Genomic DNA, 14996 nt, shown 5'->3' with positions numbered 1-14996 from the left:
AAAAAATCCATATACATACATTAAAAAAAGACTGGAGACAAATGTTCCAAATTGGCATAAACAATCATTATCAGCTAGGTGCAGTAGTGTGCGCCTATAATCTCAACACTTGGGAGGCTGAGGCACAAGGACTGCTTGAGCTAAGGAGATCAAGACCAGCCTGGGCAACATGGTGAGAACCCCATCTCACAAAACAAAACAAAACACAAAAACAATGGTTTTCTCTGAGTGATAGTATCACAGATCATTTTATTTCATAGAATTGCATTTCTATAGGAACCAGTTTCCCTCAACGAGCCTGTATTACTTTTGTAATCAGAAAAAGTACTAAAAATAAATGTACACATTTGTAATTGTGAAACTAGTTGCCATGGAAAATGGCCCAAATAATATACAAAAAGGAACAATGCACCGGGCGCGGTGGCTCACGCCTGTAATCCCAGCACTTTGGAGGCCAAGGCGGACGGATCATGAGGTCCAGAGATTGAGACCATCCTGGCTAACACAGTGAAACCCCGTCTCTGCTAAAAATACAAAAAATTAGCCGGGCGTGGTGGCAGAAGGCCAGCACCTGTAGTCCAGACTGCCCAGGAGCTAGAGGCAGGGAGAATGCGTGAACCCGGGGAGGGGCCCGAGGCTTGCAGTGCAGAGCTGAGATCAAGCCACTGCACTCCAGCCTGAAGTGACCAGTTAGACTCCAAATCTCAAAAAAAAAAAAAAAAAAAAAAGGACCATGTAGGAAGTGTCCTGTGATTTGCAGAAGAAAATAATCAGGGAACATGGCTGAAAACAATATATATATCTTCAGGTGCATATCTGCTACAGTTCGGATGTTTGTTCGCATAAACTTCATGTTAAAATTTAATCCCCAGTGTTGGAGGTGGGGCTTAATGGGAGGTGTTTGGGTCCCTTCCATTCTTCCATTAACTCCTATTCCTCCTTCAATTTATTCCTTCACCTCCCTTCTCTTGCTTCCCTCACCATGACCCCCTCCACCCCTCAGCTCCACATCCACCTTCCACTTTCTTGCGTTGGGAAGCAGCCTTAAACTTTCACTAGATGCCCAATCTTGTGGCATAAGAATGAAGCCCGGTCCACAACCTTATTTTCTTTACTCCATTACAGCCTCAAGGTATTCCCTTTATAACACAAATGGACTAAAACAATATCCATTTTGTACTGGTGCTGTGTGATAGTATCACAGATCATTTTATTTCACAGAATTTCATTTCTACCTCTGCCTCAGGTTTCCTCCCTCTGTCACTGCCTTCAAATCTTTAATCAAAGGCTAGTATTACTTTGCCGTTGAGACCTGTAGTATTCTCTTATCCTGCTCCAATAGAATGTGGGCTCTATAAGGACAGATATTGGTGGGGTTTTTTTGGTCTATATAATTTATTACTGCATGCCCAGTGTCTACAATCATATCTGACACATAGTAGCTACTCAACAAATATTTTGTGGAATGAATAAAGGTTATTGGTATTACTCTTACTGGAGTGTGTTTTTTGAGGGTTTAGATACATAAACATTGCACACCAAGAAGCAACATGGGGGACATTACGAATGGAAGACAGCTCCCATGCCCTCCATAAGGCTTCTTCCCGCAAACTGTTTAAAAACCTCCTTCTAGGAGGATCTCAGTTCAACAATCAGCATCCTGTGGTTACAGACATTTGGCCAGTTACAAACCCAACCAATCATTCCTTGAGCACAAATTTCTCCACACACAAATTGGTCAAATGCCTATTAAAGTTTAGATGGTCGCTACTACATTTTCCACGCCTGGCTAGTCTACTAAATGAAATAAAGTTACTCTGATATGACTCATTCTTAGTGGCCACAAAGAATGCAAGTAGCCAAATTTGTTTTGTTCATTTCTAAGAGCAAGGAAATGGATATCACCTCCCTCTAGGGAATCACTTTCTAAGAGTCAGAGCTATACAAAGTGGAATGAACTGCCATGGGGTGTAGTGAATATCCTGTCAGTGGGGGTATTCAAGTGCAGGTTGGATGATGGCACAGTGAGAGTATTGTAGGATGGATAGTTGGGCAAGAACTAGGTTGAACTTTAAGGCCTCTTCCAGCTGAAAGTGTTTGATTTATGCACATAGGGAGTCACAAAAGTGGCATATTACAGGCTGTAGGAAGGTAGTGGCACTCAGTATGTTAACTATGCCCTGGCCAAGAAACCTGACAACCGATACTTTGTAGTTCTTCTATTGCAGATTCAGTATAAAATCATTTCCAGACAGGAATGGTGGCTCATCTCAGCACTTTGGGAGGCCAAGCTGGGAGAATCACTTGAGGTCAGGAGGTCTAGTCCAACCTGAGCAACATAGCAGACCTCATCTCTACTTTAAAAAGTTTATTTCCTTCTGTGTTTTGTTTTTAGTGCAAACACAAAAATATTCATTCAGTGCCTTACTCTGTACAGAACATTCTTATTTGAAAAATAAGGATGGAAATGTCAACCAAGTTATCACTGGAGACTGAAAATCAATAAGCATAATGACCTCCAAGTACGAAAATAATAAATGGCAACATGCAAAAGATGGTGTCCACAATTGCCTTTATTCATCATTACAGGCATTAGATGATTGAGCATTAGACTCAAAGCCCACAGTCTCCTTGCTACCAAAAACATGAATCCCCGTCCAGCGGACTGAAGTCCTCTATAGATCTTTCTGGTGAAAAGACCCTGGATATCTGAGAGTGTTCTTTCTCATGCTTGGCTAAATTTAGAGTAAGGGTTTCAATTTGGATCTCAAAAAGTCTTGCTACCAGATGACCAGCAATTCCACTTCTGGGTATAAAAACCCACAAGAACTGAAAGCAAGGACTGGAACACTCATGTTTATAGTAGCATTATTCACAATAGGCAAAAGGTGGAAGTAGCCCAAATGTCCATCAACAGATGAATAAACAAAATGGGGTATATACATACAATTGAATACTATGCAGTCTTAAAAAGGAAGGAAATTCTGATATATACTACAACACAGATAAACCTTGAGGACGTTATGCTAAGTGAAATATGTCAGACAGCAAAGGACAAATACCGTACAATCCCACTTACATGAAGTACCGAGAGTGGTGAAATTCACAGACAGAAAGTAGAATGGTGGTTGGCAGGGCAGGCAATGGGGAGTTATTGTTCAATGGGTACAGTGTTTCAGTTTGGGATGACGAAAAGTTCTGGAGATGGATGGTGAGGATAGTTATAGCTGGGTGGAAATCAGGTGACCCCAGCCAAGGGGTGTGGTCTGGAGAGGCAGGAAGGACACAGGCTAGGATATGCGTTTTTCACAATGTGAATGTATTTAATGCCACTGAATGGGTACAGTGATAAATTTTCTATTATGTATGTTTTACAACAATACCAAAAAAAAAAAAAGTCTTGCTAACATTTTGCAAACTGATAGTACCTGTTTCCACCTTTCTCCCCTCTAGCTTTGGATGGGCTGCTCCAGGGTAAGAAATTGACATAAAGGTAGTGCTTTTTTGAACAACACTTACATATTTCAAATTATAGTACTAGTTCATGAACATGAAGCCCTATTATGTACATTTTGGCTTAATCATAAATTAACCATGCTTGGTTTATTACATTGACTAGTCTACATTTTTTAGACAATAATTGCATACGTACTAATTTGATTCGCTTTCAAATATACTTTTGGTTAAAAATATAGGCTGAAATTTAAGAAACTGAGTTTATTTTATTTTTTGCAAGTTTATAAGAAGTAGAATTAAAAAAAAAATCTTTCAACATCACAGCAGTAGCCAGGCTGACTTGGCTGGAAGCCGGTGGGAGGCCTTCGTACTAACAGGGTGGCTGCCTCGGATCTGAGCTTCTGCCTCTATCCTGTTTCTGTAATTTTAACTGGTCCCTGTTTCTCAGTTCTTGTCCCCGCCACAGATCTGGAGCACTCCTGAGCGTTTCACTCTTACGACTGAGCTTTTGCCTTACTTTCTACTTTTAGCTTTCCAAGTACTCTGTCTCCTCTCTTCCTCTTGTCTCCCTCCTCCAGGGTCTGGCTCCTGCCCACCCAAGCATGGTGGGAAGAGGGCTCTTCTAAGAGATGTACTGCCCTGAGGCTGCCTGCTGGAACCCTCCAATCTCCCAGCCCTCTTTCCTGCCCACGTATTGGGGCGGCCCACTTCTGGGTCTTGATTCTGACAACTGCACTGCTGGGCTCGCTGCCTAGCTGGTGAGACCTCACAGCTGGATCAGCCCCTCCCGTGGCTCCTAGCCAAACCTCCTCTCCTAGTCCCCCTACGCTGCGGTATCTACTTTCAGGGTCCGATTCCAGGGCTCCAACACTCTCCTTGCCTGCACCACCCTGGGCTGGGGATCTGGGACAGGAGGCATGCTGAGCCACAGGGTGGGGAAGATGGTGCCACTCTGGGAACTAGGGCTGGTGCTGGGGTGGAAATCAGGTGACCCCAGCCAGGGGGTGCAGTCTGGAGAGGCAGGTAGGAGACTGGCTAGGATATGTGTTTTTCTCCAGCCCTCATCCCTGCAAGGCAGCATCTCACCTGTTCTGGTCTAACTGGTCTCCTTCCTCTAACTCCTGCTGTAGTCCTGGTTGCATCACACTGTAGGCTGTTGGTCACATAACTCCTGGCACCATGACTCAGCTACTCAGTGTGGCTATGGCTAGGGTCCCTCACCAGCCTGCAGTAGAAATCTTGAATGGTTTATGCACCTTTAAACTTAGCCCAGACATGTGGTATATGCACAATAAATAAAAATTTAGAGTTTTGGAGGCCAGGTGTGGTGGCTCATGATGACCATAATTCCAGCACTTTGGGAGGCTGAGGTGGGAGGATTGCTGGAGCCCAGGAGTTGGAAGCTGCAGTGAGCTAGGATTGCACCACTACACTCCAGCATGGGTGATAGAGCAAGATCCTATTTCTAAAAAACATAATGATAATAAATAAAGAAATAAAGTCTTTGAAGCCCACATCGTCCCTTTTTAGCCTTTTTTTTTTTTTTTTTTAAGACAAAGTCTTACTGTGTCGTCCAGGCTGGAGTGCAGTGGTGCCATCATGACTCACTACAGCCCCAACCTCCCAGGCTCAACTAGTGGTCTTCCCACCTGAGCCTCCCAAGTAGCTGGGAGTACAGACACTTGTCACCATGCCTGGCTAATTAAAAAAAAAAAAAAAGTTTTTGTAGAAATAGTGTCCCTCCATATTACCAGGGCTGGTCTCAAACTCCTGGGCTCAAGTAATCCCCCTGCTTCTCTTTCCAAAGTGCTGGGATTACAGGCGGGAGCCACTGTGCTCAGCCTCATTTAGTCTTCAAGATTATGCTATGGCCGGGTGCTATGGCTCATGCCTGTATTCCCAGCACTTTGGGAGGCTGAGGTGGGTGGATCTCTTGAGGTCAGGGATTCGACACCAGCCTGGCTAATATGGTGAAACACCATTGCTATCAAAAAATACCAAAAAAATTAGCTGGGTGTGGTGGTGCGAGCCTATAGTCTCAGCCACTCGGGAGGCTGAGGTGGGGGAATCGCTTGAACCCAGGAGGTGGAGGTTGCAGTGAGCCGAGGTTGCATCACCGCTCTCCAGCCTGGGTGATAGAGTAAGACCCAGTGTCAAAAAAAAAGGAAACAATAATGCTATGTAGTAGGCAGTATTATCATCTTCTATGGTAACTGAGGAAACTGAGGCATAAATAACTTGCCCAAGATCACCAAAAGAAAAAGCAGAGAAGCTGGGATTGGAACCAAGGCTGGCTGCTGGCAGCCCACGACCTCCTCTTTGATGAGGAACACTGACTCATCAGCCCAACAACCACAACTCCCCAACCACAACGACAGCCCAGGCTGCTATTTTATAGTTCAGAATATTCAGAAGGGAAGGGAGACCAGGAACACAAAAGCCCACTCATTCATTTACTTACTCTTTCAATAAACAAAACAAATAAACCACAGTATACTCCAGTCATGCACGGGGCATGGAGACTACAGTTCTCTGCCTGGTTCACATCTTCGACTTCTTTCCTTCTCCTGGAACCCCCACCTCACCCTTTTCTGCCTAGTGAATGACAGCTCCACTTCCAAGACTCAGCCACAGTATCTTCTCCATTAAGGACTTTGCCTTATTCATTTCTATTGGCACATGGCTGGGGCTCCAGAAATGTATGCTTTTGACCTAATGTGTCCCTTATAGTTCCATACATCACCCACACCTCCAGCTCTGGTGTTTGTAAGCTGCTGACATCTAGGTATTGAAGAGTAGGAAGTAAGTTTATGTTGAAAAAGGTTTTGTGTAGACATATCCTGTTTTACATAATGAATATATTTTAGCATTTTAGAAAGGTTGTAGGTACATTAACTTTTTATGAATTAAAATCCTGTTTTCTCACTGATGCATGTCTCTGAGGTGCCTTACATTATTCTAGATTGTTATTAAAGTTCACTTTTTATAAATGCTTGGCCCTAATACTTAAAAAACAAGCTTTTCTCAAGTGATTCTCCCTATAGAAGGATAATAATCCACACACAATCCCTTAAGTCTCCTGATATACCTTTATATTTAATAGAACACTTTTGAATTCTTTTTGCAACTAGTTATTATCTTTTGTGCAAAACTAATGATCATCTTTAATTTATAGAGTTTTATGTTCAGATTTTGGGAGGTGAAATTAATTCTGATTTTTTTCTTTTTTTTCTTTTTTTTTTTTTTGAGACGGAGTCTCGCTCTGTCGCCCAGGCTGGAGTGCAGTGGCCAGATCTCAGCTCACTGCAAGCTCCACCTCCTGGGTTTTACGCCATTCTCCTGCCTCAGCCTCCCGAGTAGCTGGGACTACAGGCGCCCGCCACCTCGCCCGGCTAAGTTTTTGTATTTTTTAGTAGAGACGGGGTTTCACCGTGTCAGCCAGGATGGTCTCGATCTCCTGACCTCGTGATCCGCCCGTCTCGGCCTCCCAAAGTGCTGGGATTACAGGCTTGAGCCACCGCGCCCGGCCTTAATTCTGATTTTTATGTATATAGTTAAAATCAAATTGAACTAAATATCTCAAGCAAAAAATGAGTAGTTCTTTGCAAACTGCCGTCCACCAGAAGAAACCACTTACAATTCTTTTTGGCTCAGCGATTTTCTTGTGTGGAGTCAGAGCTAAAGCCCACAAGCCACAAAGCTTCAATGAAAACATCTCAAGCCCTGTTAGTGCTGATGGGCACAGTCAGGCTGAGTTAGCATGAAGTAAGTTCGTCTGATTGTCAGCACGCTCAGCAGATGCTGAAGGAACAGTCATGGTACCTTCATCATATTCCCTGAATAGTGATGTTAAGATACAGTGGTCTATGGTCTTAAGCCAAGTCATGAAAGTCCTGACAGAAGAGGAATGGGGCAAAAGGTATTAGACCCCCATGACATAATTATATGCTAATCTATACTTGAGAGATTTCCATGGCCACAGTTACTACAGCAATAACATCAACATTTCTCTGTGTGTGCATATGTGTGTAACTTACTTGTGCACGTTTTTTTATCTGGGTTAAGGGCAAATCCTTCATGGCACTGGCAAAGGTAGGAGCCATCAGCATTTACACATTCATGTTCACATCCGTGGTTTTCTGAAGCACAGTAGTCCACAGCTGGAGAGAATAAAACACATTCAGAATTAGAAATGCAAACAGAGGAAAAGGGAAAGGTAGGATGAGGGCATACTGATAACAGATATTAATTAGGATTAATATTATTGCCCCCCAAAAAGAGTAGAATAAACAGATATGAACCCAAGGTCTCTGCCCTCCTCAAAAAAAAAAAAAAATCAGGAGTCTATATCAGGCAATTCATACAGGAAGATAAACTAAAGAACAAGTGAACTATTGCATTTCAAAGTTAAAGAACTGCAAATCAAAATCATCACAAGGTGCACTTACAGCTAGTAAACTGGCAAAAATAAGATGAGAGAAAAGCCAGTGGTAGAAAGGCAGCAGCGTTACTAATGGTGGGGGCATTATAAATTGAGAAAGATCCTTTCAGAAGGCAATTTGACAATGTTCACCCTGGATGTGAAACCCAAAGAAACAGCTGGGAAAAGGGTGAAATTATATACAATAAGCTCTTAACAGCGTTGTGTACAACAACAACAAAAAACCCTAGAAAATAAGATGAACATTGAATAAGGGTAAATGGTTTAATAATGTATGAGAAAATACACTGGCTGATTTTTCATTAGTTCCACAAATATTTGCTGAGTACCTACTATGGGCCAGGTCCTGTTTTAGGTGCTAAGGATAGAACGAGTTACAAAACAATCCAAAATTCCAGCCCGAGGAGCTTACATTTGGATAATGATGGTGGAACTGGGGAACAGACAAGAAATAAAATAAGTAAATAGCATAGACTATTAGGAAATAAAGAAAATTCTGGAGAAACACAAAACATTGAATAGGAGTAGGGTCAGTGGGGGAGTGGGTAGCAGGTGGGATGTAATAGAGGTGGTCAGGAAAGGCCTCTCTGAGAAGGTGGGTGGTTAGGAACAGTGCTGACTAACATACGAGCCATGAGGGTATCTGGGAGATAGTATCTTGGGCAAAAGAAACAGCAAGTGTGAAGGCCAAGAGGTGGGACTCTGCTTGGGGGGCTGGAGGATCAGCAAACAGGCCAGGGTGGCTGGAGGAGGGAGAGAGGTAGGAGATGAGAAGGGGGCAGTCAGGAGGGACCCATGGGCCATACAAGGACCTCAGCTTTTAGTCTGAATGAGTTGGGAGTCACTGCAGGGTTCTGGACCCATGCTGAGAGGGCAAATGTGAGAGTGGAAAACCAGTAAGGAAGTGACTCCACTGATCCCAGGGGGGATGGGTGGAGGCTTAAACTGGGATGTTGCAGGGGATGAGGGGGAGTGGTGTTCTGGAAGTTATGGGTTGAATTGTGTCCCCCAAAAAGACATGTTGGAGTCCTAAACCCTGGTACCTACTAATGTGGTCTTATTTGGAAATAGGGTCTTTGCAGAAGTAACCAAGTTAAAATGTGCTCATTAGGGTGGTGAGCTCTAATTAATATGACTGGTGTTCCCGAACACCTCCCAGCAGGCCCCACCTCCAACATTGGGGATCAAATTTATTTTCTCTTTTTTCTTTTCTTTTCTTTTTTTTTTTTTTTTTTTTTGAGACAGGGTCTCTCTTGTCACCCAGGCTGGAGTGCAGTGGCACCACCTCTGCTCACTGCAGCCTCAACCTCCTGGGTTCAAGTGATCCTCCTGCCTCAGCCGTCCAAGTAGCTGGGACTACAGGTGTGCACCACCACACCCAGTTAATTTTTATATTTTTAGTAGGAACAGGGTTTTGCCATGTGGGCCAGGCTGGCCTCAAACTCCTGAGTTCAAGAGATCCACCTGCCTCAGCCTCCCAAAGTGCTGGGATTACAGGCAGGAGCCACTGTGCCTGGCCACAGAGATCAAATTTCAACACGAGGCCCGGTGAAGCCAAATAAACCATATCCAAACCAGAGCACAGCTCTAGCAAACTAATACACCGGTAAATACTGAAGGTGGGCTAACAGGATTCCTGTTGGATTAGAGATGAAATGAGAAAAAGAGAGTGCACCTAGGATCGACTCTGGGGTCGACAGAGCAAGACCCTGTCTCAAAAAAAAAAGAAAAAGTTTCTGGAAATCCCAGCTACTTGGGAGACTGAGGCAGGGCAATCATTTGAGCTCAGGAGCTTAAGACAAGTCCCTTTTCAAAAAAAAAGTACTCCCTACAATGTTTTAGGATATGTTAGTATCAAAAGTGTGTCAATAATAACAAGGAAATAGAATCTACAAAATTAATACACATGTAAAATTTTAAAAAGCAAAACCACGCATGGAGAAGATAATGACATATTTAGCATAGTAATAAAAAGATGCAAAGGCAAACACTAAAGATTTGTAAAGAGTAATAACCTGTGTTAAGTTTATTCTTTTGCTCCAAAGCTTCATTAAGTTTCAGTCTAGGCCGGCAGTGGTGGCTCACGCCTGTAATTCCAGCACTTTGGGAGGCCAAGGCGGATGGATCACCGGAGGTCAGGAGTTCGAGACCAGCCTGGCCAACATGGCGAAACCCTGTCTCTACTAAAAATACAAAAATTAGCTGGGCATGGTGGCGGGTGCCTGTAATCCCAGCTACTTGGAAGGCTGAGGCAGGAAGAATTGCTTGAACCCGGGAGACGAAGGTTGCAGTGAGCCAAAATTGCACCACTACACTCCAGCCCGGGCGACAGAGCAAGACTCTGTCTCAAAACAAAAAAAAGTTTCAGTCTAAATACTGTTTTTGTAACTTCAGCTCCCTAAAGAGTTCTAGTAGAACCTAGTATTTGCAGGTTAAATTCACAAGTCATTATGTTGGGGATAGGACATTCATGTCGTCTCAGGGTCTGAACGTCATGGAACGTTAGCCGCTTGCTAGAGTGGAGTCATAACGACTGAGCTAGCACCACCTCCTTCTAACAGTTCATTTCTCATTTCTCAAGAACCAAGGGATCATTAAATGAATCAATGGTGACACTGGGAACACTGAGATCGAGGAAGGCTAAACCCTGGCACACGGTCCAGTCTGTTTGTCACAGGAGTTGGCCATACCAGAGCCTGCATGGGCCTGTGTTAGCAGGCAACAATCCCCAGCTTCAACTTCCTCGTGCTGGGCTCGACTCACCATCATGAAACTCTCCCAATCCCGGATATGGGTGCCTGCCGTCAGTCATCCAGTCCTATCTATGGCCACTCGCTTCTTAGTATCACCTACAAAAACAGGAGCTGCTGATCTGACTTCCAACTTGTAGGACACTGATGGTGCTGCAATGATGAGTGGTCAGGTCACTACATCTAAAAGTCAGAAACTCAGACTCTACCTCTCTCTTATACCATGGGGTATAATCTGAGCCCGGCCACTTCTGTCCCTCAGAGGGATACCTCATAATTATGCTGGCCCCATAATTTAGACTAATGTAACAATTTAGAGAGGTGTTGAAGGCTTGGCTTAGGCTTCGGATCTAAGCCACATACTCTAAACTTTCCCCTTTTCCAGAATGTTTTAGAATAGAGTATCCAAATTGGCTTGGGTGTTTAAAAAAAAAAAAAAGTTGTACTAAGATGTTCTTTTAATTGATAACTCTTTAGCCAACTCCTGATCAAGCAATGCTTTCATTCCCTCTGACCATATGAATCCTGAAAACCCAGGGCATGCTACAAACTCAAAGCAGTTAGAACACTTATGTTTTAAACACCTGTGGCCGGGCACGGTGGCTGTAATCCCAGCACTTTGGGAGGCCAAGGCGGGCGGATCACGAGGTCAGGAGATCGAGACCATCCTGGCTAACACGGTGAAACCCTGTCTCTACTAAAGAATACAAAAAATTAGCCAGGTGTGGTGGCGGGCGCCTGTAGTCCCAGCTACTCCGGAGGCTGAGGTAGGAGAATGGCGTGAACCCGGGAGGCGGAGCTTGCAGTGAGCCAAGATTGTGCCACTGCACTCCAGCCTGGGTGACGGAGCGAGACTCCATCTCAAAAAATAAAAAAAATAAAAATAAAACACCTGTACATGCCTCACAATGGCTGACTTGTATGCTGATAAAGCAGCCTTGGTGGAACACATGGGCTCTAGGACACCTGTGTACTTCTTCCATTGACTGAGATGTATTTTTATAAACATTGGTTCTCAAAGTGTGGTCTGTGAACCAACTGCATCAACTATCGCTTGAGAACTTGTCAGTAATGCCCATTCTCAGGCTGCATCCCAGACCTACTGATCAGAAGCTCTGGGGGTGGGACCCGGGAATACGTGTTTCAGCAAGCCCTCCAGGTGATTCTGAGGCATGCTAACATTTGAGAGCCATTGTTAGAGGCAAGGTTGCTTTTGTTTCCCAACCTGTATATGTCATTTGTACATGTTATTGTAAGTAATTTAAATATTATAAAAACTGGGCTGGGGCCAGACGTGGTGGCTCAAGCCTGTAATCCCAGCACTTTGAGAGGCCAAGGCAGGCGGATCACAAGGTCAGGAGTTCAAGACCAGCCTGTCCAACGTGGTGAAATCCCGTCTCTACTAAAAATACAAAAATTAGCTGGGCGTGGTGGCACGTGCCTGTAATCCCAGTTACTCAGGAGGCTGAAACAGGACAATCATTTGAATCTGGGAGTTGGAGGTTGCAGTGAGCCGAGATTGCGCCACTGCACTCCAGCCTGGGCGACAATGCGAGACTACACCTCAAAAAAAAAAAAAAAAAAAAAAACTGGGCGGCTCACACCTGTAATCCCAACACTTTGGGAGGCCAAGGTGGTGGATCGCTTGAGTCCAGGAGCTCAAGACCAGCCTGGCCAACATGGTAAAACCCCGTCTCTACTAAAAATACAAAAATTCGCCAGGTATGATGGTGGGCACCTGTTGTTGCAGTTACTTTGGAGGCTGAGGTGGGAGGATACTTTAGAGAGGAGCACTTGGATTTTAAAGTTTTTTGATAACAAAGTAAGAAAAACCAAGCCCGGGAGGCGGAGGCTGCAATGAGCTGAGATTGTGCCACTGCACTCCAGCCTGGGTGACAGAGTGAAACTCTGTCTCAAAATAAATAAATAAATAAAATAAAAACCAATAAAATATAAGCACTAAAAGAAATTGAGATTTTAAAAATAAAAATTATGTTGAAAGCTTTGGAAAAAATTAAAGCAATTTGCTAACCAAAATTGCTATAGAACCAGGCATGGATGAAATAAATGTAAAACATTGGGAAATTTTCCACTAAAATTTACAAGAGTTCTGCTGTTAGATTGCTTTACAGATGTCTTGAAATCCTTGCTCCAATTTAAAGGAACCAAAACTAAAAAATCATAGACAGGCCGGGCGCGGTGGCTCACGCCTGTAATCCCAGCACTTTGGGAGGCCGAGGCGGGCGGATCACAAGGTCAGGAGATCGAGACCACGGTGAAACCCCGTCTCTACTAAAAATACAAAAAATTAGCCGGGCGCGGTTGTGGGCGCCTGTAGTCCCAGCTACTCGGGAGGCTGAGGCAGGAGAATGGCGTGAACCCGGGAGGCGGAGCTTGCAGTGAGCCGAGATCGCGCCACTGCACTCCAGCCTGGGCGACAGAGCGAGACTCTGTCTCAAAAAAAAAAAAAAAAAAAAAAAAAAAAAAAAAAAAAAAAAAAAAAATAAAAAATCATAGACAATACATTATGGGTATGGTTTATGCAAAAAATATTTTTATATAATCGCAGCACTTTGGAAGGCCGAGGCAGGCAGACTGCTTGAGCCCAGGGGTTTGAGACCAGCCTGGGATATATAGCAAGACCTCATCTCTACAAAAAATACAAAAATTAGCTGGACGTGGTGGTGTGCACCTGTGGTCCCAGTTACTCGGGAGGCTGAGGTGGGAGGATTGCTTGAGTCTGGGAGATTGAGGCTGCAGTGAACCAAGACCAGGCCACTGCACTCCAATCTAGGCAATAGAATTATACCCTGTCTCAAAAAAAAAAAAAAAAGGTTTGTAAATATATTTTTTCTTCAACTTAAAATTAGTATTTTTTAAAAGCATAAAAGTGATTTTTACTAAGTATACGTTTATGTGTTTTAAACAAAAATAAAATGACTAGCATGGGTTTGCACATGTAGTTTTTTAGGATTCCCCTTTCTGAATGATATTTTCCATTAATTCAGCTAACCACAGGCCCAATTCATGGGATAAGAGAGCTTCTCTGGATCTTGACTCTCATGTTTTTGCTCTTTGTGTATACAGATCTCTGGGGAACTAAGGGGGAGGATGTGATTGGCAAGGCAGGATTCACGCATTCCTGGGTCCCAAGTCTCTGGTCTATAGAACTCCAAGGTGTCAAATCTCATCTCAGTTTGAGATCCACCCACTGATGCACTGCTAGTCTGCTGGAGACAGCAGATGAGGCCATCAGTGCAGCGGTTAGACATGGAAGAACCCCCTGCCACGCACGTGAACCTAACAGTTTGTTAAGGCCAAGAGAGTTCTAGTGCATTCAGCTCTAATGTTATTTGCCAAGTGGTTTGGGTTCTTTGCACAACTTCCTTGGTTGCAAAATTGTACTCATAAAAAGAGAGGTCAAGATTAGGGAGCCAGATGTATGGAGGTGATCTCGTGCGTAACTCAATGATGGCTCTATTGTTTCAAGTTCTCATCTACTTCAACAAAATCTGTTCTCAGTCATTTATGCCTGAAATTTCTCCACTCTTGTTTACAAATGGAAAGACTAATTCTACAGCTGTAGCTCTTTAGCCCTCCAGATCACAAGTGCTAAGATCCCAGAATCAGAAGTCAGTCTTGCCACATTCATTCTCTGCCCAATGTGTGAGAAATCACTCCACTGTCTCTAAGAATACATGATACCTTGCTGCCAGTAATAAAACCCTAAAATCAATGATTTTTGATTTATAAGCTCGTCCAATTATAAGGTTTTCTCAGCAGGACTCAGTCTGCAAGGGTATGGCATTAGCAGAAACAGGATACTTTAGAGAGGAGCACTTGGATTTTAAAGTTTTTTGATAACAAAGTAAGAAAAACCAAATTTGTCATCTAGAGAAATGGTAGAACCAATTTACTTGCTGAGCATACATTAGACACACACACACAGTCAGACTCACAAAACCTCTCCTCCGCACGGCATAATTGGAATTCCAAATGCAGGATTTAAAACCCAAAGAAAATTTCTTTTCTTTTCCTTCTGTCTTCCTTTTTTTTTTTTTTTTTTTTTTTGAGACAGAGTCTCATTCTGTCACCCAGGCTGAAATGCAGTGGCACAATCATGACTCACTGCAACCTCGGCCCCCCAGACTCAAGCCATCCTCCCACCTCAGCCTCCCAAGTAGCCGGGACTACATGCATGTCCCACAATGCCTGGCCAATTTTGGTAGAGATGGGGTTTGGCCATTAGCTGGGAGTGGTGGCACACACCTCCTTGGGCTCAAGCAATTCTCACACCTCAGCCTCCTGAATAGCTGGGCCTACAGGTGTGTGCCACCACCCCCAGCTAC

At 43.8% G+C, this 14996-nt stretch overlaps 1 protein-coding gene across 1 annotated transcript in view; it reads right to left on the bottom strand.

Moving 5' to 3' along the window:
* Nucleotides 1-14996, bottom strand: part of MATN2 (matrilin 2) — a 167868-nt gene that overhangs the window by 48636 nt on the left and 104236 nt on the right. The window contains exon 6 of the mRNA XM_031669683.1: nt 7494-7616. Coding sequence (XP_031525543.1) covers nt 7494-7616 — 123 coding nt within the window. The remainder of the gene's footprint in view (nt 1-7493; nt 7617-14996) is intronic.

The sequence above is a fragment of the Papio anubis genome, chromosome 8, assembly GCF_008728515.1.
Source record: "Papio anubis isolate 15944 chromosome 8, Panubis1.0, whole genome shotgun sequence".
Taxonomy (NCBI): domain Eukaryota; kingdom Metazoa; phylum Chordata; class Mammalia; order Primates; family Cercopithecidae; genus Papio; species Papio anubis.
The sequence above is the reverse complement of the archived record's forward strand: the minus strand, read 5'-3'. Positions and strand labels throughout refer to the sequence as shown.